A 27,837-nucleotide genomic window follows, 5' to 3' on the forward strand; every position below is an offset into this window, starting at 1 on the left:
ACCAGAAAGAGCTCTGATACTCTGAAATACACCAGACAGTACCCACCACAACCCACTACCTCTAGAGAAAGTGTTGTCAGTAAGAAATACATTCCAATTGTCACAGCTAAGCAATTTCTTAGATTAAAGGGATTCTAAGTGATTTCATGGTACAAGAAAAGATAGTTAATGTAACACAGAAAAATTAAATTGTCAATCGAGGTGTCACATAGTAAATGAAAAGATTTCACTGTCCACTCAAAAAAATAAGAGTAATTATGCAAGGGCTACAGTGAAACAAAGATGTGTGTGCCTTAGCATATAAAGGACTGGGTTTGTCATGAAAAATTCTTTGGGTCCATATATTCAGGGTTTTTTGCAAGCAGAACCCTAGAAACAGCAGTGCTCAGATTTAAATTGGATTTTGAGAGGGCTCTTTTTCCTGTGGTGACAGTCAGAAATCCTGCTGACGGTCCAATTTACAAGAAACAGATGATGTCATTTTGATAAAGCTCTATTCTAGTTTCACGTACCCAAGTGTTCAGACAAATTCAGACTTTCTGCTTTCTGTGAAACATCCAAAAAGGTCAAGATCCCAAAGACTGAAGGGAAATAGACAAGAAATGAAAGTACAGTATTTATCAGGTTTACATTTTAACACCAAGTCATGTGAGTGCCTGTGTGTATATTCTGTTGTGTTCAGGAAACTATAAGCATACAGCATATAATGAAGTTTCTTGATTCCTATAGGTATAAAACAATGGGATTGAAAATGACATCAAGAGACAAAATGCTGCAAGTAAAAGGACAGTTTATTTGTTTGTTTGTTTATTTTAAAACATTTTACATTGATAGAATTTTATTTTAAAAGGAAGACCATAATCTATTCATTCAAAACTAGGCTGTTAAGCATATATACTTAACTCTAATTTTTCATACACATAATGAAAGAAAATTATATTTTACAAATAGCTATTTTTAATAGACCTTATGAAAAAATGTTTAAAAATAACTGCCAAAATCTGCCTCTTTAAATATAGAAAACACCCTTGCTGCACTAAAGATATCTTTCTTAAAAGCCAAAAATATCTAAGTCAACAGTTGAGTCCACATCAAACCCTACTGAAAGCAGTAGTGACATAAAAATGTAAAAGCGCTGTAGAAAGTAAGTACAGCTTTTGTTTGTCTTAATATTGTACGTGTTTGTTTTAAAAATGTTTTATAAATACTAATATTATTGAACTTAACATCCTTTCCTTTCTGCAGAAAAAAATGAGCCACTGAAATTATCTCTGTTTACTAAAATATATCCTCTCCTAATGTGAATCTTCTCTCATAATTCAAAGGGAATTTTACTACTTATTTTAATGCAAGCAGGACTAAAAGTTTTCTTCAGCATATCACTGTGTAATTCCTCTTACTGTCGCTTAGTTTCCCCCTTAGTTTCATAAGGCAAAACTTTACAGATCAGAAAATCAAGTACGTCAGTTTAGTTCATTGTAAAAGCGAGTGTTCAATTAAACCGAAACCAATTGCAAATAATGCTGCATGCTTTTTAATCAACATCCCTCTCTCTCTCTTGCTTTCTTTATAGCCCCTTCTGGCTTTTTTTCTGGAATGAGCTTTTTAAGAAGGTGCGGTATCCTGGATCATTCACATATTCATTAGTAAAGCGCGAACTCAATACTCTCTGCCTCTTCTTCTCTCCCAAGGTATCTGCTCCATAAAACGTGTCTTCAAATCTCATGTCAGAGGCTGTAGACTAAAACCAGACATTAATTACACATACAGCTTCTTACAGGCCACCATATTCTGACATATTTTAGACAAGTGACATGGAAACACAGATATATTTCACTAGAACATATGAAGCCATCTACATTACTGATTATGCAGTTACTGTTTTCAGGAAAACATCTAAATATTAACCATATATTTTAAATTTACATTTAAAATATAATTTTTACTTTTCCATATTTTGCATGTACCAGTCATCATTTAATTCTCTAGGTCTGTACTGTTGCTTACAAACATGTGACCAACACCATCGTCCAGAGGTCACACAATCACTCTAATTCATGGTGAAAAACAGCAACATGGAAGTGATGCAATTGTTGGGCAGGTTTGATCCTAGCAGTATCAAGTATTATCCACCACTTTGTGTTATTCAGAAAAGTTTTAAATACAAGGTACTACAGCATGGACCTCTGAAAAGAAACCTGCACACTGCATAATTTGCAAAGAATTGGAATCACAAGTTCCATTGTTTGTCATCAAGCTTAAAACTGTTGGGAATCCACTGAAACAGAGCAGCGGGACAGCAAACAGCAAGCCATTTGGGAAAAAGCAGTGGCAGAAATTTTTAGACCAACTTCTACTACTGGAGTCATGGTAAAATTCCCAGGATTAGGAAAAGTATCATTTAGAAGGAATTACTGTCATTTATTTCAAGAGATGGAAACAGTATCATAAGCTGCTTTCAACTTGAACTGTATTCAGCATGAGGAAGAGGAGGCGGCGTTGGGCATACCTTGAGGACTAAGCTACTTATTTATAGAATTTGAGGCAATAATAGAAAGTCATGCAAAGGCCTGAGCACAGGCTGTGGTTTGTTTCATTTAGTTGACCAAATTAAATGGGTTTAAGCTATACTTATCTTCCCTATGACTTTAACGGTGTCAAATACAAAAAAATAAATATTGATCTATAAAAACTCCATTTTAAAAAGAGCAGCATAAACCCAACTATATTTGTATTGTTATCCTTAGTGAAATGCAACAGTTTACACTCTACAGAACATGCAGTTAATTAGAAATGCTTTTTACACATAGTCTCTAAAAAAAAAAAAGGTAATGGAATGCTTTCTGAGTATAACTAAAAACCCCATTGAATATAACCAGATGGTTCATTTAACATTTTCCAAGACATCTATCTCTACCCTAGACAGACAGGACCCTGAAAGATGTGTGCACTTATCCCAAATACATTGACAAAAAGGTGTCTTAGCCAACAACATTTGACCACTGCACCTCCCATTAGAAAGAGCAGTCCTAATCTTACTCTGTTCCTTCAGCAAAACAGGGCATCCTGCTGGTGAACACTTCTCAGCAGGCTGACAGCCTCACATTTCTCTGTCTCTCTTCCTTTCCCAGCTTTACTGCCCCTTTCATACATGAAACCAATCCTTTCCTTTGCCACACTCCTAGCCTTCTGCATATACACAATCCATTTTGGGGTGGGCTGCTGAGAACTGGATGAAAAGGAATGATAACAATGATGGCAGCTGCATGTGGCAACAAGCATAGAAAAGGAAAGTCAGACTGAAACCTTCTTCAGCTACTTCACCATGTAATGCTATAGCAGTTCACGAAACTCATACAAGCTGACGTATGCCTGAAGAATCAACTCTACACATCATTCCCCTACAACTCCTTGCACCTAACTTTCAAGAATCAGCTAATTAATGTAATATAATGGCTGTGTGAACAGGTATTGTGTATGAGCCCACGTCTGTGCAGCAATAAAAAATATAGTGTACTCTGCTCTTCCTTTCAAAGCTTCACTGAAAAGGTTCTTCAAGTAAGAGGGAATTTTTTATTCAAACACTGAATTATTGTTTGTTCTCAATTATGACTAGGTTTTTGCATCTTTATGCTTGGGTCTTACATGTTAAGAAAGCTAGCATTTAACTTGCAATGCAGTTTTGAACAAACAGCTCTAAAATAGAACATGGACCTGAGAACATGGTGCTCTTCTCAGTAGACTTCGTAATGGATTGAATTGCACAATATTTAGCATTAATGACAAAGACAGGTAATAGCAGTCTTGTCTCCTCCAACAACTCTATGGCAGAACTTTCCCTTTTCAACCTTTAAGTGTTACACTTTATGAACCTCAACACTTTTCCACATGGCATACATATAAATGACTAGCTGGTGGATGTTTGAAACTGCAGGAAACTTAAAAAATATAGCAAAGATTTGGTTTTAAACCAAAGACTAGTGAAATGCTGATGAGTCTTGCCAGTGACATTAATGAGTTCTGATCAGGCACTTTTTTTCTGAGAACAAGTTAATTGCATTTTTATTAAATTGAATGCTTTTAAAATCACAAAGCTCTGATAACTTTTTAAAGTTTTTAATAAAGTATACACATGTTATAAGCATACTGAAAAAACAGAATGTCTGTCAATTTAAATATTTACTAACTTGGTAACTCATGATCTGACAGATGATTGACCAAGATGTCCCTTTTAGGAGAAAAGAATCATGTTTGACAACAGCGTTTGCCTGTACTGGAAGAACAACTAACCTTTCTCACTAGCAAATGGACACTTGTGCTAATTGTTGTGCTGATTTAACCAGTCATATTAGTACAGGCTTCACAAAACCTTTGTCCAATTTAAACAGAAAATGCGGAATAAATCCAAGGATAATGTTATTAGCATTTTGAGCATATATATACTATAAAGTTATTATCAGCAAATACTCACAAAACGTGCTTTTACTCTCTTAGGAAGCTCTTCATCTAGTGTATAGATCTCTTCTCTCTTCATTACTATTTGAGAACCATCTTCAAACTCAACCTAATTGAAAAAATGGGTATATAAAATAAAATCATAATTTAACTCTTGCAGGAAGTTTCTGGGAATGTCTCCAAACAACAATATATGTGCAAACACAGAAGATATATATACAAATATTTTGCTATCTATTTTAGAAGGTAAAATTAGGATAAAATGCAAAAAATGTTACTTCTTAGGAAATGCAATACATTCATAAGTTGGAAATAATATCTAAGCAAAGAGACTTCAAAATCAACACTGACACATATACAATAAAGTAAAACTTATTAGATTAGAAATGCTGAGCAGTAACAACACAGACAACATTATTTTGTAGGAGTGACACATTAAAATGTCTTCATGTCATTTTTATTTGCCTCTAGTTTTTTTACTTGCTTCTAATAAATAAAAAATTAATTTTTACATCCTGTGATTCAAGGTTGAGGAAGACCATATCAAAAGAAAGTATGAGTGACAACTAAGGAAATACCAGTTAACAGAATTTTATTGAATCTGATTGAATTTCTTTAAAATGCTGTGTTCAGAAGATGAAAAGCTTTATCGTGCTTAGGTTTAGATTTAATCCAACATGAACCCCGTTAGCAGAAAATGAGAAAGGAAATGTAACTAGGTGTGGGGAATGTTAAAATGCTGAGGCTTTGAAGCATTTAAGCTTTCAGTAGCTGCTGATATTTTTTTTAATACTTCATCTAACAATTGTGAATTTCAGCTATTATCTATGACTGCAGTTTTAGTTCCCACAGAAACTGTATTTTAAACTTTGGTATGAAATTTTAAAAAGTCCCATTCCACATCCTTAGGTGACTTAATAAGACCATGTAAATAACAACAAGAGGTCTTGAGACTTAGGCTCAAGAACAAGCCCAAATACAAACATAGGAAAACATTAACTTATCAAAAGTATTATTATAGATTAAACTGAAAAATCATATATTTGAAGTTGTAAATGGACTGGGTTTTGTAGGTTCAAATTAAAGCCTCACCATGACTATGTCAGATTAATTGTGAACAGCTGAAAAATCTGACATAGTATATCTAGTCTCAAAAGCCAGGGTGCAGATCTATGAGCTATTAACTTCTTTAAAAGCAATTTTTTTTTTTTTTACAGCAATTAACACGGATGCACAAATCTGGAATGCATTTAAAATCCTCAGAGCACAGATGGATAACAAAGTCACAAAAGTCATCCTTGCTCCTCTCTGTTCCTGTTACTGACCCCATAAGCCTAGCCTGTTAGTACTATGTTAGAGGAACTTAAAGGTCAATTTGGCTTAAGCTTGTTTAAGAAAATAATGGTAATTTAGGTATTTTTCACCAGGATGCAGGAGCAGCCTTTCTGCTATTCGTGCTCCTTACGGCACAATACATTTGGTAATATGTTTTTGCATAATATAGTTGGCAACAATGTTTTTTGCATCACTGGTGAAAGAACTGGGAAATTAACTCTGCCAGCTTCATGCCACCAGAAAATCACCTCCTGAATTGGCAATATTTTTGTTTTTACTGGTAGCTTGCAGCAGGAGGCAACTGCTTCATACCACAGAATCTGGCATGCTTGCAGCATAAAATATATTGAACATTTACAATGGAGAGTACCTGGAAGTTCTTCAGCTATAATTCAGCATACCACACTGGAAATAAATTTGCCTACCATTAAAGGCAACAAGAGCTCCTCTAAGACTTTCAATAGTATCATGATTCATGCAAAATATAAACCCACCAACTCTAATAGTTCCAATTTAATTCAGACTGCAGATACAATTCAAATTATCAACTTTATCCAGCAGATTATTTTATTTGGAATTCTGCTGCTGTACAATTTCTGTGTAGTACGTTATTCTCTCCATGAGATTTTCTTTTATCAAGACATCATAAATTAAAGGGTCAGCTGAAATTGTCAGAAAGCAATTAATAGAGTGAATGGATAACTTAATAATCTCAAATGAAACTCAAAAATAAATAGTAAACTTTAATATAAAAAATGATCAACAAATCAAATGTAGATCACATTAACAATTTCACTTGAACACCTGCTTTATTTGGCATGTATAACTCTGCTTAGGGATTGTGTAGGATACTGGGTCGCTAATGTCAAACTGGACAACACAAATTCTAGTGCATTGTGTCACAGCTCCTGCATGCACAAGTACTGTTACATTCAGTACAAATGTCTCATGAACAGGAGGAAAATTCACAGATATATCCAAGCAGAATGGATTTGCCTTATTAAATCATAATACTTATTTCAGAGAGTCCTTTTCAGTCTCTCCTTTTGTCATATCATCTAAGAGATCACACAAAAGACTTCGTAAGAGAATCTCGAATCTCAGAGGTGCAACAGAGATCTCATAACCCAGAAGAAGAATGGAGCATCTGTATGCATGGGTCCTGGAAGCTTTCAGACAGGCTGTGTAGAAGGACCAGAGGGAGAACTACTAATGTGTCTTGAAGACAGCCTTGCACCCTTCATGTCACAGACTTTCTGTAACCTGTGGCCATGTTGTGCCAGCCCCCTCTTCGGTCCTACAGATTGAAATACTTGTTTGTCTCCAGGGCCCTATGTAGTGCAATCTGGACTCCCTCTAATCTTTAATCTTTGCTATTTACTCCGTGATAGGGGTTGTTACAAGGCAGTTTACAGTAATCTCCCATGATTGCTATGCTGAGGAACTCCAAACCTTACTGAACCTCTGCATGCTAATCCATTTTCCTTAAACTAAACTGGTTTCATCACGTTGTCCAAGAGGTCTAAAATAAAAAAAAAAAGTTTGTTTTGACTATGTCAAATTCCTTCAAATATGAAAGATAACAACATTCATCTAATGTACCTCACAGTATTCCTCAGAAGACCAGCTGTTCAGAAGATTAAATGATTTGAAGATTAATGGTACTATAGAACAATAATCTTTATATTTTATAAAGAACTTTTCACCTTCACAACATAATACCGCTGCTGAATGTAAGAGAAGAGGTAAGATTTAGAGACTAGCTCAAGGGATCAGGCATTTGAGGACTTGAGTTCGATTGCAAGACATTGGCAAAGTAAGAAGGTCAACACAGCAAGTCATTTAGCCTCCCTGTGCCTTAATTTATCTACAGATATAATAGTAAATTTGCCATTTTTGTAGAGTAATGTGAGGCCCTCACATGAAAAGAGTTACATAACTGAAAATTATTATATATATATAAATGAAATGTACCTAGATACTCATTCTTTCAGAAGTGCTATTATTATTGTGATTGTTTCATTGCAGTTTCTACAATTCACTTGGGTACTCAAAGCTGCTGACTGATTTTTCTCAAAGGCAAGCATATAAAAAAACAATTATTGTGTCTCTGAAATCAGAAGTCAGCTTTTTAGCACTGCCTTCAGTGTTTAGTTCCCTTTTGCCTTTGCTGAGGATAAAACGCTCCTTATATTACACGTTAATTAATTCAAAAGTGCCTCAGACAAATGAAAGTGGGGCCATTTATGCTCTTCTTTTTACTGTCCTCCCTTACATCCTTTTATGAAATGCCTACAGTTCATTGTAGTCACACACCAATACTTATTTTTATATCATTAATTGTACAATTACCTGACATCAAATAAAAGTAATAACCTGGTGAAATTAACAAATGTTATCTCTCAATCTCAATGTTCTACCTGTTCACCTGAGTTCTTATTAAATAAGACATTTTCTTGCTCTTATAAGAATGGGTGAAACCTCAACTCCCAAAGAGTGCACAGCACTTGTTAATGGTTTAGACAGCTTTATTTATTAGTTTAAATGCATTAGCAGTTACAGTAAGAGCCTACACTCCAGCATTCTGCAGCTTTGAAGGTGCAGCTGGCCACTCCAATGCTAGAGCCTAATGAGCAATTTGCAATAAAGACATCTGAAAAACAAGCACATGGCAATAAATACAGACACTCACCTGATAGATGTGAGCTGTGTTTGTTCCCAGATACTTTGCACCATACAGTTTTCCATCAGGCCATTTCACTTGGACAACCTCTCCCTCTGCAGGTGGGCCCAGCCTTAGGCAATCTCTGCTCTATTTATAAAGAAGGATGGATTCTCAAATCAGTGAGTGAGCCACTACACTGAAATTACCAGTAAGCTGCTTTTTACAACTTGGTAATTGGAGGTGATTTATTACCATGTGTGTTTCAAGTTTTACAATCCTGCTAATGGGCTAACAGAAGATATTGTTAGCCTTTATGAAAATGAAATACTGACCAAAGAAACACTCTTTTTACAGCTTGATGCTGCATTGGCAAGGCAACATATGCATAAATCAGATAGCTATCAGGAACTGTGATACATTTTCCCCCAAATTAATTTCCATCACACATTGAAAATAAAGATCACCAAAGTGCAATTGCGTATGTGCAAGACCTTCTCTTTTAGATATTGAAGTAACTCATGTTTTGTTAACCGCAGCACATTTTTGCTAGATGCTAACTTTGCTGACTGAAACATACCCTGATGGATCAAACTATAAATGGTGAGAAAGCCAATGAGTTCTTTGCTTACGTGGAAAAACACTGAAAGAATCCAAATACTTACAGAGAAGAATCAGATGGGATTTTTTTTTCAGAAGGTATGAAGCAGTTTTTTTCCTGTGTTTTGACCAAATTTTGTGCTTGACTTGTTGAGCATGTCAGAGCAACACAGTTTACGCTAGTTGCAACATATCCATGTTATGGTTCCTTTTGCCCCATACGGCTCAGTATGACCTAAATGACTCATTTGCAGAGAACACTGACCACACAACCATAACAACAGCTGTCCACATGAGGAAATACATGAAGGACCAGAAAAGGATGATGTCAGCTCTGCGCTCACTAATTCTTTGGAAGCTATCTCTGCCAAATACTCACCCCAACAAAGGCATCTACGCTTTGTACCAACTACATTGCAAGACCTGTCATATAAATAGCACTAATTTAGTGCTGTTCTCCTAGGTGTGAGAGGACCTACTTTACGACCATGTTACCTGAGCTCACTGCTAAGAGCTCTAGACTGGGAAAAGATAAAGCCAAGAACTCAGGTGCAAGGACTTAGCAAAAAGGTCCTGCAGGACCTGGTATTTTCCCAGGTTGCTGCAATACTATTACCATTTTCCAAGTCTCAGATTTACATAGAATAATTTACAAAATTATTTTATTTTTGAGTTCAACAGTTCACTTCCAACAGAGGCTAACAATCATCACGACCAAGAACTCAAAACGTGGGATTGAAAATGCACCACAGTGATCCTTACTGGGACTTTACCTTGTTATAATATCATGCTAGCCAAATCCAGGCTTTATAAATTTTTTAACCACGTGTATCTTAATCCATGAATTTGATTCAACACATGAGAGAAGAAGTGAAAAGCTGGATTTTCATAGAAACACACTTTCCTGCATGACAATACTGTCTCTGTCATCCCTCAGGTGCTGTGCCAAGGGGACAGCTCTAAAATATGCCCTGTGCGTTTTCCTGGCAAAGGTTGCTGTGACAGATACAGAAAGACACATGTTTTCAACTTCACCATATATTTGCGGTAGTAGGTGGCATTACTGTAACCACCCTTCCTGGTATTTCCAGGAGAAGCAGGGGGAAAGGGGAAAGGGGAAGGGATAGCTTCTGTCTACTTTCCAACAGTGGAACAACTGAGTTCTCAGGGGACAGGGATTGCTAAATACTATCATAGCTCTGACTATAAATTAAATGAGACTATATTTTTAATGCTTTCTCCTCAGTGGTGACTGTCAAGATGGTTACTGTCATGATAATACTTCTTCCTCTATCTATTTATTGCTAAAGTGTAAAAAGGAGGCTTGGCTAAGCATCTTGAACCAAACTTTTAAAATGCATCACGGAAGATAGCAAATTTCCTGAAAACAAACAATCTATCAACAATGTCAAGCCAAACATTAATTTTCCAACAACAAAAGCCCAGCAAGAATCACTCCCTTTGCACCTTGCACAAGAAAAAAATCTCACAGCTTCTCTAGGATAGCTAATGGAATTGCTCATATGGAAAATTAGAGTTCTTATGCAAATAACTAGACAAATAACAATCCCATTCTTCATGTATCACCACGATGTCTTAGTCTATGGAACAATGTTTGGGAAATCTGTACTAAATAGTTTTTGCTGATTTCTACCAGAGTTCCTACTTTTTATTTTCATATTACATAACCATTTTAGATATTCTTTACTGCAAAAATAATTCTCACCATTTTCTTCTGGGGAATGATTAGATCCATTTCTTAGGCTGACAAAACTGCAAAAATGCAACCTCACTTTTCTGTCATATAATGAAAAGTCAGACATCAAGATATGGCAATCCTTCAACATTCCCATACACTAGCTGTAAATAACATAGTGTGGGCTTAGTCTACATTCAGCTTGTAATCCATGTACATTTCTCATACAATTACATAGTATATTTTCTTCTTCACACAGATGGACAAAACCATGCCTATCTGCACTGAAAAGCCTATTCACTTAAGTGTCCAGTTTCACATTCCAGCTGTTTCACAGCTCAGAGCCTCAGCTCCAAGCATGGTCAGCTACAGAAGGCTGCTCAGGGACATGTCCAGTTGGGTTTGAGTATCTTCAAGGATGAACACTTCAGCCTGTCACAGTGAAAAAGCTTTCTTAAGTGAAGAAAAATTCCATTAAGGAATTTCCTGTATTTCAGTTGGTACCAGTTGTCTTTTCTGCACCACTGAGAAGCATGTGGCTCCATCTTCTTTACTTCCCCCATCAGGTATTTATATACTTGGATAAGATCCCTGAGTCTAAGATCCCTGAGTTTAGGCTGAACAGTCCCAGGTCTGTCAGCCTCCTCTCAAATAACAGATGATCCAGTCCCTTCACCACCTTCATATCCTTTCACTGTATTTGCTCCTGTATGTCCTTGTCCTTCTTGTACAGGTGAGCCCATAACTGGACACAGCACTACAGATATGGTATCACCAGTGCTAGGTTTACAGCCATTCAAAAAGTTTCTTTATGAGTAAAAACCTGTGAATAACAATAATTCTAAAACTTTTCTTGTTTATTACAGGTGGTATTTTCTGGTTTCAGAAACATTCATTTTGGGGTTCATTATATACATTGAACTAAAATAGTAAGCAATCCATTCGCAATAGTTGTTGGAAAAACATGTTGAAATACTGGGTTTGTCTCCTATGCTGTCACTAAGGAATTCTTGTGTACAGCACTACAGATAAAGTAGACATATTTGCTATTTTTCTCTTCTGATATTTCTTTGTTTTTACCACAGATGTTGAATGATACTTTGGTTTGTTAAGGCTGGACAGGGCATTTGCAAGTAGCAAATCCAGTTGCAGTTGCAGTGTGGTGATCACCACACTGGAAAAAATGTGGAGCCACACTAAGAAAAAAAAGGGAGGAAGTCTGCACCTGAAGCATGCACTTGAATCCAGAAACTGTGAAATGTTGCAAGATTCCCATAATTTGAATACAGTCACTGACACCTGAAGAAAAGATCTTAATTTTTAAAAAGTTCTTAAAAATATTTTCAAATGCTTTCCTAAATCAAGGTTAAAAAGTATAGATATTCTGGTCTAGATGAACTTACAAACTATTGAGACTATTCTCCGAAACTGTCAGAAACCGATGTTCCTTGGAAACCTACAGTTTTATTTTGACAATGTCTTGCCTGGCAATTATGTCATTAATTCAGCTATTTCAAATTCAACAATTATTTTCAAAATTATAAGAATGTAAGAGCCTTTGACTTCTTCTAGGTTTGATCCAAAGGAGCCACACTGAAAGCAAGTATCTTTAGTGAATTCAGAGGAAACAGACAACAGTGTGGTGCAATCCTCGAAGTCAATGGGGCTAAATTGGCTCATATCTTCAGGCACTGGCTAAAAGAAGCCTGCAAGTTAAATTGATAGTAGAAAGGATACTGTAGTTTTTCATGTGAAGATTGTAGTAGGAAAGGATGAAATTATTCTGTGACCACAAATATGAGCCAATGTTAATTTACAGACTCTCTGGTCTGACAGAAAGCTAGATAGAGAGGAAATCTTAGAAAGGAAAATACTGGCATGGCCAAAGTAGAATAAGTGAGTATTTAATGAAACACAAAAAGTTTTCAGTTTGAGGATTTTTTCCCAAGTGAGGAAGGCAGCAGTTGAACAAAAAAGACCTAGAGACTGCAATGCATTATTTAACAACACTTTAACAACATTTTTTTTCAGGTTCAATACCTGAAAAGCAAAAAGCTCTCACACACATTTCCGAAAATTCTGAAGACACAAAACCCCCACCACTTCATTGCTCCTGAATCTAGCAGCAGGGAAAGTTTTTCATTGGTTTGTACAATGTTCTGCCTTTCAACAGTCAGCTTATAGCTCAATGTTTGTTCTTTGAGGAGCTTAAATGGAATCATATCCTTCCAAATCTGCTTCAGTCTTTGGTGAATGTGGAACGTGATTGGTGAAGAAGGGATCAATTAACTCCTTTAACTTAAAGTAATTGTCATAAAGGTTAATATTGTATTTAGTATCATAGCAATAATATTGGTCATTGTATCTCAAGAATTTGTTTGAAAAGAGGAAAATGTGGCCCATATGGCATCTTTTAGAAGAGGTATAAATCCAAGAGTAGTCAAATATTTAAAATTGTTGCTAGAAAACAATCATATTCAAATGGAAAAATGTCAATACTTGTCTATTCAAATCAGGGGACAACTTCGTCAGATCACCTGGCTCTTGTGAATTGTTTGATGATGTGATCCTACCCTGAGTCAAGAGAGGATAGAAGAGTTGTGATGATGAAGGTCCCCAATTTGATCCTGCAGTTGATAACCTAGACTAGTATGTCTTGTTTAAAAGCTGCTTTTGCCTTCCCTTCATACTTTTACATGAGCATTCTGTGGAACTTTTCCTATTAGGACAAAGAAAATCAATCTCCATCTTGATCAGATCAGAATATTTTCTGTGGAAGATTACTAAACTCAGTTCTCACAGCTGTGCTCCTACAGTGGGCTTAATAGGGAAGAGGAGAATGAAACACTGTGGTGTAAAAGTCATTTGCAATCCAAAAATAACAGTTTGAAGACCCTCTTTTAATGCTAATGAATATTACTGAAGACCAGTTTTCCCTGAACATAGCCTTAAAACATTCAAACACATATATATATATATATATATATATATAACAATACAGTGAGATTTCTTTTGCCATGTATAAAAAAATAAGGCCAAAACCTTGGAAAGATATTGAAGAAAAATCAACCTATGTTATACCGTATTAAGTGGAAATATTGTCTGCAAGTGGTTCATTCTTGATGTTTACTCTTATACACCACTAACCATCTGAATAAGCATAAATTTTTTCCTTATAGCTGCACTGTTTTACATACCTGAGGTTTACATTCATAAGCTGGCATCATTTAAAGTAATTTGTTAGACATGCAGAGTAGCCTCTTCCTTTTCTGAACCATTTCATTCTTCTGGAACTTGTTAAATAATTTTCAAATCTACCACATCCATAACATTCTTCTACCCATTTCCCATGAAGGTGTCTCTACAAAATCCACAACATGGATCATGAAACTGTCATCAAGCATTAACCAAGACAGCAAACATAATCAGGCTGGCACCTCTTTGTTAAGGAGAGTGTCTAACTGAGTAGCCCCTTTCCCCTGAACAACCTCAGAAACTCCCATTTATTTTCCTCAACAGTAATAGAATTGTTTATCTGTTTAACTGGCAGACACAGCGCTGAGCTCTGTTATTTTTCAAATCACTATGGTTTAGACTGTATTCAAAATAAAATATTTTTGTTTGTTTAAATTGTATTCAAATTACCGCATTTTTCTCAAATGTCACTTAGCAAAAATTTCTGCATCTCCTTGACACTCCTGGGTTTTACTTGCTGATTTGCTTTGTTTCCAAAACAAAGCACAAAATGTCTCATTGTTTATTCAAATTCTTGTCAAATACCATTGATGGTATAATTGACACAAACAATACAGGGGTAAAGTGGTTTAGTGTGGCTCTTGCAACAGGTTTTGTGAGTTAGCACATACTTCTAATCCTGTTTTTGCTGTATGGCTCTGTAACGCAGGGACTGAATGAAACACATGGAAATTGTATAAATTATTTTACTTAATGGTAAAGGAATAGTATAAATATACACAGAGCCTGACTGGCATTATTATTCCTGGGATGCTATGAGTTTAAAGACAGTTTAAAAGTTAGCTCAAAACTAATATTTGTAACAATCAGTTTAGCTGAAAAGTTGCTCATTTTTTCTGTACCATATGACATTAAAACCCTCTAGGAAGACATATTCCAATCAATCAAAAGCAGTCTTGCAGGAAGACTGTGTAAGAATCCATTTCATTCTGCTGCTGCGGCTTTCTGTATCAGACCCACTATGCTGTTGTCACGCAACTTGCCAAAGGAATGGCAAAGGAGGCAGAGGTAAGGAGCAGCCTGGCTTCAGCCTTGCAACCGTGCCTGGTGAACACATCCTTTCTGTATTGTTCCATCCCTGATGCACAGAGGCCATGGCACAATATTGTAATCCTCCTCCTGCAGACTGAAAGCTGATAATCTAGCCCTGAGGTTTCAAAGATCAAAGAGAAACAGATACCAAAAAGACAAACTAGAGCCAAATCAGACTCTGTAATTGCAATAAACCTGGCCTTCCTAGCCTGCATATCTACATATTTTTTTACTATCACTCATCTTGTGTTTGTTCATAGATTTATACAAATTGTTAAAATCAAACTGTGAAATAGAAACTGTCCATTTTCTGTCATCCGCTGCATTGCTTAAATCTATAAGAATGGCTCAGACCTTAGTATTAGTCTATCTAACCACGGTTTCCATGGAGCAAACCATAAGATTAGCTCATTTGGGCTTTTATCCTAGAAATTCCATGGTTTCTGAAAAATAACTTAAAACTCATGCATGGTCTCCAAAACTGAATATCCAACACCTCTATCCTCTTATTTTGGAGAAACTGAAATTCATTTCACAGCAAAATCAATTCATAGCACATTCATTTCAACTTATAGCAAACGAGCATTGTGGTATTAATCATAAAATTAACAGTTACCTCTCACAACACAGACAAAACACAGTAACTACATCTGATTTTCACTGATAAGACTTCAAGTGGGTTTCTAGTCCCTAAAATTAATGAAAAAGTAGGAAAAATCCAGGTTTGATTATTGGGCTTTTGCACGGAAATGGCCCTCTCGCTGACTGTAGTTGAACTGCAGCAGTTGTTTCTAAATTTTCCCCTTAAATTAGGACCTGAGTTAAATATACTATCCTACTTCATTGTTACTAGGGTACCTACCATGGGATAGTGCTCTGTACTGACAGAAACCAGATGAAGTTGGTTTGATAGGGAAGGAGCATAGAACTAAGCACAGGGTGACCGCTCTGTCAGGAAGTTAGCTCTTGCTGCACAGACGCAGGAGAGAAAAAGGTTCCCACGGCAGAGTAGGAAAGGTACCCCTGAACAGTCCTGAGGATGGAGCTTCAATGTCCCCAAGGCCATTCTGCAAAGGCACTTAATGCAAGTTGTCTCCTCTGCCTATGTTACTTCAGCTAACATTAACTTTCAATGCGAGTGCTAGTGATTAAGCTTCCACAATCATGCTCACCAGTGATTGTTTCATAAGGAGCAGGACTAATGTGATTACAACGAACACCTCCAATTTAGAAAAGCTTGTCATACTGGCAAATAACATACCGCGGCTGCAAACAGTGAATATATCTACCACCACCATTAAAGTGGAAGTGGAGAAACAAATTGTGAACAACCTCTGACCTCAACAGACTGTCAAACTTGTTTTTCTTTTGGGACCTGATAGTATACAGTAGTTAACGTAAATTTTTAGAATCACAAAATTAGGTTTCATATGTTCTGAGACAATCTGAATGAAAAGGAGAGTGGTAGCTAATTTGCCACAGTCAGAATTTTATCTAAACAGGAACAGCAATTTACACAGTGCATTATCATTTGAAAGAGCAGGCCTGATTCCCAGGAGTAAAATTCTGGTTTTGAATTGGTATAAATTCAGTGAAATCACCAGATTAGCAGAATGGTTACTGTAATTCAACAAATTTAGCCTTGGATCACAGAATGCATAGTATAAAAATATTTTGAATTTATGTATATGTTGTCCTTAAAATATTACTGAATCTTCTCTTATGAAGTGAATATATGCTTTCACGAAAGGGAAACTGGAAGAAAAATTGGATGATGCATTCCTGAATACATCTAAAAATTTCTTACTTTCCATTCAGCTTAGAAAGTTCCTATTTCAGCCATTATATTGCCTTTCAGCAAAGTATTAATAACACAAATACATGCAATGCTAACTGACAGATGCAGAATTGCCCAGAAGGCCACAATTCAAACCCACATTGCAGAATGTGGTTTAGGATGCCCCGGGCACCACGATAAGGTGCAGCACAGAGGACACTGAGGAAGCCTTAATTTGGGGTACAATATACTCTTATGGGACAAAACTCAATGTCAGCGGTAGGAAGGTGAAGTTGGTAAGGATACTGGGATGTCTGATTCGCTGTGCCTGACTGAAGTACAAGGCTCCTTTGGTGCAGCAGAGAACCCTTGCTTATGCTTATGCTAAAGTTAGATGAGACTGAGTCCTACAGTATGACCTTGTACCCTGCCCATCTATATATTGGTGAAGGCCTAAAGGTTTAAAGTTCCCAGTAAATCAATTGCAGTCAGAGAAGTACAAAAAGCAGCTCATCTTCTGTGCCTGCCCCTGCCTCAGGTCATAACACACACAAAGTAAAATGTTCCTTCTCCACCCTCCCCACCCCTGGGCCCCCGAACACACATGGCAAGTCTAGAAATAATCTACTTCTGAAACACACAACAAATAGGGTAAATTACCAGATCCCCAAACCCTACAATTCCTGGGTTACCTCAGAAAAAAGGTGGGAGGGGAAATAATGCTCCTCCCCCACCCCCAGCAGTCCCACCTCATCTCAATGGTTCCTGTGCGATTCCAGGCATTTCACTGTGCTCCACGTGCTCATCATGGCTGTACTAGTTGTAGTCCCAGACGTGGATGCACACTCACTTTGCAAACACAAGCAGCATTGTAATATATTTCTGTCTCTCACCTGCTTCAACTCAAAGTCAGCCATCTTATTACCGCAAAGTAATGGTATATCTTCCATGTTGTTTCTCCTGCTGAGCTGTGGGGGCATTACCTTCAACTAATCTAAAATAATTATTGATAAGGTTCCATAAAGCATTCCACTATAAAGTAGAAAGGACATTATACGCAGGAAACAGTGTAAAGATAATACTTATATTTAAAGCTTTAATTTGCCTTTAATCTACCCTATATTCATTTTTTTATGTGTAACTGTTAAGTTCCCTGTCTTTCTATTGTAACAGGAAACAAAGAAAAAGCAGGAGCCACAGAAAAATCACTTCTGTTCTCCATAATAAAGTAAAGTGAAAGTAACTGACTTAAATAAATATGGTTATAGTACTGTACAACAAGTTTCAGATTAGAATCAGACTATTCCATCTTTTGATGTTTTGCAGCTTCAAGAGTTAAACGACGGAATAAAAGCCACCAGTCTGAAGCCTTAGAACTTAAGTCTTTGCTTTAGAAAAAGTTTGATTTTAACATAATAAGACCACAGTTTTAAAAACAGGAATTCATTTGTTTAGTATTCAGAAGATGCAAACAATGATTCACATGTGCAAAGAATAGCATTCTGTGTATCAGCCCTTGCAAATCCAGTGCAAAAGTTCACAGTTATAAAAATGTGTTAAAATTAATTTCTCAGCTCACATGAACTTGAAGTAAATTCTTCAAAACATATGTACATATTTAACTTCTTGGAGTATTTCACAGAACTGGAATGCAAAATCCTACAAAATTTTTACCAATCTAACCAGGAAAAGAAACCCAAGTTTTCTCCTCAGAGCCATGTCATGCAGCTCTCAAACTTGCTTTCCAGAATTTTTCAGAATTGTCTGTCAATGGCCACACCATACAAATTGCTGAGTAGTAAGTTCAACTACACAGCAGGTAATTTTATAATGCTGAAAAAAAAATTGTGCCAGCCCAACATGAGTAGCACATTATTCAGACCACAGAGTCAATGTTGTCTCAGTTAAGAAATAAAAAAAAGGTTGCTAAACCTATTATAATTCATTAGGTCTCTTTTCCTACATCACACAACTAGTTCTGAGGACTTTTTGACTAAGTTTACACCAAATATGATCTATCCTCCTGTTACGTTCAGAAGTGCGTTCCTCACTTTTCTATTTCATTCTCAGAAATCACTGGTGGTGGTGATACTGAAGTGCGCCCAAAGTATCTATAGATTGCCCAGAAAGAGTATAAATTCAACAGTTCTAATTTCCTGAGCCATTCTTTACAGATTTACATGCCAGTATAATAAAACTGAACAATAAGCTATTATTGTCTGCCAGAAGTCTAATGGATCTTTCACAGATACAAGGAGGCAGGTAAGCACTACTATTTAAAGTTTTGATTTGAACAGGTAGACAAGCAGAAAACAGTTGTCAGAAGAGATAAAGAGAGAAAGGCATATAGAATAGAAAACACTGGAAAAAATGCTGGAAACTAGTCAGGAGTTTAGTCATTTATAATGCCAGACAAGGTTGATGGAGGAAAAGTTACATACATCTGGTTTGTAGGACAGATTTCCAAAAAACCACAGCATCCTTCGGAAATTACTAGGGCTAGAATCGAATCTTCTGTTTTTTATATGCAGGTGGACATTAATGGACTGTCAAGATTTACATGCTAGCCCAGTATTTCCAAATGACCATTGTTCAAGCAGTATGGTTTTGCAAAAGCAGTAGCAAAAGTATTAACATATACAGAAATTGAGAAGCTGATTGAGTGTCCACATAGACATATGCAGACACATATTTATTGTACCAGTGAAAGTCAGTAGTCACAGACAAAGTCATTAGAGAGAAGTTCTTGTAAAGAAGTAAGACTTTGTTCTTGAAGCTACATCTTGAGCACCGACACTCATGGTCTGCAAAAGTGAGCTACCTTTTCTAACCCACACATGCAAAAAGTCCCACCTACATAATGGCACATTATGTTTTTAAACTAATGTTCCCTTTAGCTAGCCTGTGGAGGAAATAATTTTTGAAGAACCGTCCAACTAAATCTGATTTGTTCTACATCTCAAAGGAAGATGAAGTAAATCTGTTCTGTCTCTCATTAGTCTAATGCTACTATCCTTGGGACAATCTGTATTCAGCCTGACCCCTTCGCTTGTACTTTACCCCAATTGGTTCACCTCGTCTTGAGCAACTTCTAAGATTATAAATGCCTGTGCAGCTTCGAACCCCTCTCAGATATCTAGGTCAGGAAGTATCATTGAGAATCTCAGCGAGTCCACAATCATCAAGAAAGATAGGATAATTGGCAAGCCTACGCACACAGTATGTGTATAGATTAGAGTGTGGGTCATGAGATGTCGGAGCTTTCATTTCATAATTTTGCAGGTGTAAAGTGAGCATTTGTGGGCTGGGACAGAGGCAGAGGATTGCAAAGAAGGTCCCTGGCTGAGAAAAGGCTTTTTTTTTTTTAATAGCTTCTCAAATTACATTGCTGGCAGGTTTTTCTTGAAATACTGGCAACTAAAATGTGCTCCATTTTATTAAAAAGAAAGCAGTGGTTAATAATTTTGGACTTTGTGAAATTTAGGTGCACACTGTAAGAAGTTGTAGCCTTCATGATAATTTCAGTGAAGTACTTTGGCTGTTGGAGTTCTCAATAGCCCTGTTCCTCACTCCTCCGCCAGTGGTGAATTTAAAGTATTGATAGTATTGATAGACACAGAAAGATAGAGCTTAATCTCTTCTGTTCTCTTCACACTGAAGGCTTTCTTTGGACCACTGCTGAAAGAAGGTACTTGCATAACTATCAGCATAATTCTGTTAAGGATTCCAGGTATCACTGTTGGTAAGTTAAAAAATCCACTGCTTGGTGGTTTTTTTTCATGCTTGAATTTTTTTCCGGTAAGGTGGCATCCACTTCAAAAACCAGCGGTAGACAAAAAAAAATCAAGCAAGATATTGGATGGACCAACTTGACACATGCAAAAATAATTTCTTGTTCCTGCTTTTGACAGCTGCAGTCTGAATGTCTTAACCTGAACTAATACATACTTTATTAAGAGTATGCTTTTTGGATTTTATCAGGACCTCAGAAAATTACCATAATGTGGTTCTGCAAAACAAACTCATGAACTCCTGAATATAGCATCCAAGTCTCCTTCCAAACACATCTCACCTCCTTAACTCTTAAGATGCTCTTGATTCTAAGGAACATTTACAGCAGATTTCCATAAGCTACAATACCATTTAGGATGGTATTCAGTTTATAGATTTTAGTAAGTAAAGTCCATTTTGGGTTGTGGACCAGGGCACTTACTGGGGCTGGTGGCCTGGACGGATGTCCACCATTTCAGGAGAGGTGTGCTCAGCTCTCCTGTAACCAGACCTCCCCACAGACTCAAAGCATGCTTGACCCTGCAACTTTTTTTTTTTTTTTTTCTTCCTTTCTTCCTTGCAATCAATACAATTTGGTGGGACCCTTCTGCCCACAACCAAGTATACTGCAAGGACTCCCTGTTTAGCTGGGATTTTAATAAGGTAATGCAGGAACAACTTCATCCTTAGTCTAATTTCAGATTGCATATGTATGTATATATATTTTAATTATACTTGCTGTTAAGGCATTATTGACAGCCACAATATACAAAGAAACAAATAATACTCCTAGCTAAATACCCCGAATATTCATTTCTAGCAAACTGCCAAGATATGCCAGTGGGGAGATGTCCATCAGGTACTAACAGAGAAGAAAAAAAAAAAAAAAAAAAGGAACTGTGGGACACCCTCCCTAAATGAGCAGGCCAAAAACCTGAGACATTTCCTAATGCATAATCTGTAAACTGACATCTGGCCTGTTGGGCAGGACAGTACTCCTCCTGGTGTTGAGCTAGGGGCTGTGTGACAAGTTACAGAGCATTAATTCTTCAAGCAGTGACAAGTGGCACACACACATGCTGTCTGATGGTAGCAGTTAAGCAGGACTGCAGCATATGCACACCCCACTTGTGTACATGCATTGTTAAACTAACTGCTAAAGCTGTCACCTCACCTCCTTTAAGGTATCACGTACTCTCCCCCTCACTGCAGTCTTTCCATGACTTACAGAGGAAGTTGTCCTGCTGTTTCTCCCAGAAAAAAATTGTACCCATATACTTCTTTGCACCCTCTTACAGCTGCTGGGTTGAGGGAAAGCTGGCTGGTTAGCACATCAGGAAGCTCTCTAATGGGTTTAAACATTGTAATTGAGGAGTGATTATTCTAAGAAATTCTGACAAGATAGAAATCAGGTATAGTACCCAATAGCTTGAAATAAAAATCTATATAGCTATGCCTATATCTAACACTTAAAAAAACCCGAACTGAAACATTTAGCAAATGGTAACACAAACCAAGAGAAATACATATGATAAAAGAACAATGTATACCTTGCTTTGGTAGTTACTAAATACTTACAGGCAAATAGAGTTTCATGAAACTTTGAGACTGAAATTTCCCTGCTCCTATTTTCCTCCTTAAAAATAAATCACTGTGTCTGAACATTGGAACTGTGGTCTATTGTGAGCTGAGCTGAAATTATGTAGTGGATTCAGCATATACTGGAAAAGCAGAAAGCTCCTGCTATCTTTGTGAGCTAGTTGAAAAGTGAAAACAGATTAGAAAAATAAGTTCTTCAATAGGCAGCAATATTGCTTTCACACCAGATTTGATGAATAAGTCCTCCCAGCGGCACTAACACCTGATATGCACATTGCATGGATTAGCAAGTTTTAGTCCAGGCAGAAGAAAAAACATTTTTTTTTCCCTTCCAGTAACTGCTGCAGGTATATTATCTAATGAAAACACAACAAGATTTCTCTAAGGAATGTGAAATTCGTTTGGTGTTTCCATCAAACAATTATATGTTGTTCATCCACTATCTGAGAAGCACTGAGGCATATCCAGACCTGATTACATTTATTCTTAGCTCCAGATCAGACTACCCCACTAGGGTGGCAAGCAGTTTCTCATCTCTGCCTTACCAGATCCTTGATGCAGGCATACATAAAAGAGGGGTTTCTAATAACAATACAGCCACATTTGCTTAATATCTTGATCATCCTAAATCAGAATGTCTTTGATCATTAATGGAGCCTTTTGGAGCGTTTCGAATTAAAGGATAAATTTTCAAAGACATGTAAGAGGGATTTGCTGACTGTCTGCTATTCAGACCAGTGGGAGGTAAACAGCTCAATCCCCATACACTGCTCTGAAATGTACCCTTTCAAATACCGTATTTTCAAAAGGCATCAGACTTTTCAATAAATAAGAAGCATCTAAGAACAACAGTATAATTTCCACTGATGTATCTGTCAGCTAATGCTACTTCCAGGAAAACATTAGGCCTGCAGAAAACAGAACAGCTCAGATTTTCACAGGAGAAGAATATGGAGTACTTCTAGGGGTTGTGCCCCTTGAGCTGCACAGTGTGTATTCTTTTGCACTGCTGCACATGCCAGACTCTCCCCCTCTACATACAGAACAGGACACAGGGCTAAGTGAAAACTGGTCTTGCAACAAACAGCACTTTTGCATACCAGTGTTTACTAAAGGCTCTAACTGTTAGAGATTATTAGCAGGAGGTACACCAAAAATATCAGTTCAGCACAAAAAAGACTCAGAGCATGAAGGTAAACAAGGATTAGAGTCATATCATGACAAAGACATCAAGCAGCACCTGATGAACACAACGAAGGTTAATATCCAATGTATTCATCGCAAATGTGGAGGGAAACAGAATCTTTCACCAGCTGTCTGCAAATTTTGTTCATATGTGCTAAGTGCACAACATGGTCCTTAACAGTTCTGAGAAACACCGTAGTTTATGTAAGTGCATAATGGAAACCAAAATATCAATTGCTTTTTGGAAATGCAATAAACTACACATTCTACTCCCTGATGATATTTATCATTAATAATGTAATCTCACAAACTAAATATCAGAAGGTGTAAACAAGTTGTTAGAACAGATACTTGAGAGCTATTCTTCCCAGTACAGCAGGATTTTTCTGTTCTGCAAGGAATTTTTACAAGTTATCTCTGAGAGACACAGAAGGATATATGGAATTCCCTCTCTCATATCCTTTATTAAATACATATTTCTTAATTAAAAATTTTCTAAGATTACTTTTGATTCATTTGGTCAAATGGCAAAGACTAATTAGAACAACGAAGGTTTGGAAACCCATTAGAAAATAATCATTCTCAGCAGCAAAAGTAACAAACACAAACTGAATATTAAGATGTTATCTCCTCAGGGTCAAAAGAAGTAGTTCAAGAGGTTCCAACTCTCTAATTTAAAAAAAAAAAAAACCCACAACAAACAAACCAAAACCAAAAAACCAAAAACCCCCAAACAAAACAAAACAAAACAAAAAAACAAACCAGAAAGGACAGGTATCTGAGAAAGTACTTACTACAATGTCTTCAGGAAAAGTATCCAGACTGAAAGAGCCATCATCAAACATGAGTTCATAGAAAAGTTGAGATGTCACTCTTATGACCCTGCAACTATAGTATCTTGTATTTCTGTGTTTTGTGATGACTGTCTGCCCAACCGTAATGGCCTTCTTATGTGCTTTAGCTCTCTTGAAAAAAGGAAGAATTTAAAAGAAAAAGTCATTTAAAAATACCAGCTTACTCATCAGAAATTTGTCACTGTCAAAACAGAATTGATAACAGTTCACCACTCAATATAAAAACTTCAACTGCAAAATCATTCCTTCCAATCATGATCACACAAATTTGTTTTACATACAAAGTTTTTGCATTTTATGAGAAAAGAAATGGCATCTGAACAATAATAAATTACAGCACTCAAAAATATTTTTGCAACTGTTGCCTTCTAACTATTCTGCATTAGATCAATAACATTTACACAATTAGCAATATTTGTAAATTTTATTTGTAGAATAATTTGTAGAATTTGCTTGAAGAGGTAAGATGTGATGAACCCAGACTGTGGTCTTGCATTGCTTTAAACAATGGGATTTTTAAGTACTGTATTTCAGTATGAATCTACATAATTGCTTAATATTTTGCTGAATGGGACACAGTAACTACATGCATATCCAGTTCTTGTCCGAGCTGTCTACAGCAGTATATACAAGTAACTTCTTAACCCCTACTGTGCAGCACTTTTGCTTTAAAACTTTAGACAACATTGACCACTCTTCATCAGTTATTTATGTAGTAAATCAGTAACAATAATTTTTTTTCGTTTCTCACTTTTAATTCCACAGAGCTAGTTACGTCAATCAGAAGAGTAGCAGGGTTGTTAAACTATGCAAAAATTCTACATCAATAACTGCGTGATGGATTCTATAAATAAAAAGAAGCATGGAACCTTGTAAGTGAGCAAATGCTCAGAAGCTCACATGATACAGACAGCTGTTACATCTCAGCTCCCAACTAATTTATCCCCATGAACCTTCCACTTAAAAAGCAACCTTCCTCACCAGGAAAAATAAAATCAAGAGCTTCTCATCTTAATAAGACAAGGAAGGCATTTCTTTCTTATGATCCTGACTGCCTATTCATTACCTCACAAAGGTCCATTTCCTTATGCAAAAATGAGTTATTGTGTCTTTGGCTATATCTGAACAGTTGAACTTTTGTTATAATGGAAGATGCTACTACAAGGGGCAACTACACAGATGTATACTAAGCATAAAATATTTTTTATTAGAAAAGTTTATATAAACAGCATGAAAATCCTTTATTACGTATGTTAAAGTAATTACTCAATTTCCTAGCACTGCTTTTCAAACCTTCAAAGACAGTGAATTCTTCAATCGATATAATAAATTTCAAAAGTGTCTGTGAAAATCTGGAAAATGCTACAGCTATAGAATTCTTAGCACTAATATCAAAGGGAGAACCAAGGACAGCATCAGTTCTTTTTGTTAGATTCCAAGCATTAATAGTAATGCTAATGCTTTTGGGGAAGAGGAAAAGCCCACCCTAAACTTGAACACTTCTGTTTTTGCAGAGACTGTAGTCACTATCATGCCTCTTTCTTGGACCAATATCTGGGATTTAGAATTTTTAAACCTCTCTGCTCCCGCAAACTAAAGGGCAAACCAAGTACAGATATTCTGTACCATTTCTGGAGACAGTGAACTAAATCTCTGTGTGTCAGAGCTCTGCCTGACATACGCATTTGGAGGATTTAGTTGAGGTCACCTCAGATAGTAAAACCCAATGACGTGTCTAAAGCATTTTCGAGTTTACCTGGAAATAATGTTCCAAGCATACTCACAAATTATTTAACCATTTAGGTGTGTAACAAAATTGTTTCTTCCTCATTTTACCTGTCTGTAGTTAGACTAAGTAGCAGAATTAACTACATAAATAACAATTTACTGGTATAATCACAGGAGTGGTAATATGTCAGTTAGCACCTTTTATCCAATCGTGAAACGTATGTAAACAGAAGTGTTAATTTTCCTTCCAATTCTTGACTTTAGTCTATTCAGTTATTTGGGGGGGCAGGGGATCAAAAGTAAACTGGAGAGTATTAGTTGATTTACTTATGTGAGATAATAGAAAAAGGTTGATATTACAGAAGCCCAAGGAGAAACAGCTCTATTAAAAGGTTTAAATATTTTTAAAGCCTGAAGATGGAACTCTTCAGAGAAGAAGGAAGGCAAAGTATATTTTAAGACACAATACAGGCTTATTTAATGATAAAATTTTCAAAGAAATGTCATTGCTCATTTGAACAAATAATAAAAAAAAGAAATGCATCCTAGCTCAAGGAGAAGATCATTTTTAGTATTTTATCTTGGTAGGATTCTTGATTTATTTCTCAGAAAAAATATTGACAAGCATACACTGTAATTGATTGCATGTCGCAGAAAACATTTCCTGTCAGAAAATCTTAAGAATTTATGGATGTTAAGAATGTCATTTTTGATCAGAAAGGACATTTGTTATGTAAGGGAGTCTATCAGATTAAAGAAACAGCTGTGGTTGTTACCAGATTATTGAGAAAGCTGTGGTTTAAAAAGCATGATTTTCTTCAACAGTACCTAAGCCAAGGATGAACTAAGATAGTGGCAGAAATACAGAAAACAACCAGATACAAAGAAGAAAAAGTTAACCTCCCATTCTGTGTGCAAACTTCAAAAAGATAAGAGAAAAAATTACTTTCTCCTTCATTTTCTGTATGGCAGGACACAAAAATCTTGTTAAATAAAATATATAAACGGTATGTATATGAAATCATAATAACTATCAGGAAATAGGCATCTGATGTATATCTAAATATCTAGAAACTTTCTCTGACCACAGTTTTTAATGGGGGATCTTCAAAATTCTGAGGCTTTTTTGATATAGGAACATAACTCTCATTTCATCATTTTAAACTTACTCCTTGGAACTTAAATTTAGGCATAGAAATGATGCATGACATTTCAAAAATAAGCCAGCTCATGATTTTTGAATAGTATGTCCTTCCTAAAGGCATGCCTTAGTCTCTCTGAAATGTTAAGGAGCTGACAGTAGTTAGCAGACAGTGGCAAACAATGACATTGCATTACTCAGGTATTCAACAAAGGATCTGCAGCTTCCATTTGACAGCATCCCTTTGTTCCCTGTGTGCTACAGAGGCAAGAACTGGCCAATAATAGCAGAAGATAATTTGAAATAGCTCAAAAAGCAGCAACAGTAGGTTTTTGCAGCTCCTATCCAGTGGGTTTTTGCAACTCCTATCTTTGCCCCTTCTAAAGACAGTCTTTCAAAATGCATGTAACTGGGGCTGCCTAGATGGCGTCTTCTGACCACGCTTTCCAAATGAAACATCACCTGTGAGCATATGTTTGCCTCCAGCTAGCTTTGTCTGACCCTCCGTGCTGTCTTTGCTAACTTTGTATGGATCCTTTGGGGTTGTTTTTCCTGTTAGTATAGTTGCATACAACTTCTTTTTCTCATTTCATTGTGTATGAAAGAGTTCTTTTAATCAAAACAAATCCATCTGCAGCACCTATTCTCAACTGTACTTCCAAGTGTTCTTGCAATTTGATGACAAAAAAGTGTGAGGGATATGTTTCATGCCCAGAGACAAGCACGGTCAAAGAGGAAAAATGAAAA

The 27,837-nt window shown here is 36.5% G+C and overlaps 1 protein-coding gene across 5 annotated transcripts in view; it reads right to left on the reverse strand.

The window, feature by feature from the left end:
- Positions 1 to 773: 773 nt before the first annotated feature.
- Positions 774 to 27,837, reverse strand: part of KDM4C (lysine demethylase 4C) — a 280,297-nt gene continuing 253,233 nt past the window's right edge. For 4 of the 5 annotated variants that reach the window (XM_030004370.2, XM_030004369.2, XM_030004367.2 and 1 more), the window contains 4 exons: positions 24,162 to 24,332; positions 8,483 to 8,602; positions 4,472 to 4,564; positions 774 to 1,741 (listed from right to left, as the gene is read on the reverse strand). In XM_030004370.2, the coding sequence (XP_029860230.1) occupies positions 1,568 to 1,741; positions 4,472 to 4,564; positions 8,483 to 8,602; positions 24,162 to 24,332 (558 nt within the window). In that variant the 3' untranslated portion in view covers positions 774 to 1,567. Of the gene's footprint in view, positions 1,742 to 4,471; positions 4,565 to 8,482; positions 8,603 to 24,161; positions 24,333 to 27,837 lie in introns of those variants that run through there. The other variant, XR_005931545.1, reaches the window with a different exon arrangement.

Source organism: Aquila chrysaetos, chromosome Z (genome assembly GCF_900496995.4).
Source record: "Aquila chrysaetos chrysaetos chromosome Z, bAquChr1.4, whole genome shotgun sequence".
Classification (NCBI taxonomy): Eukaryota; Metazoa; Chordata; class Aves; order Accipitriformes; family Accipitridae; genus Aquila; species Aquila chrysaetos.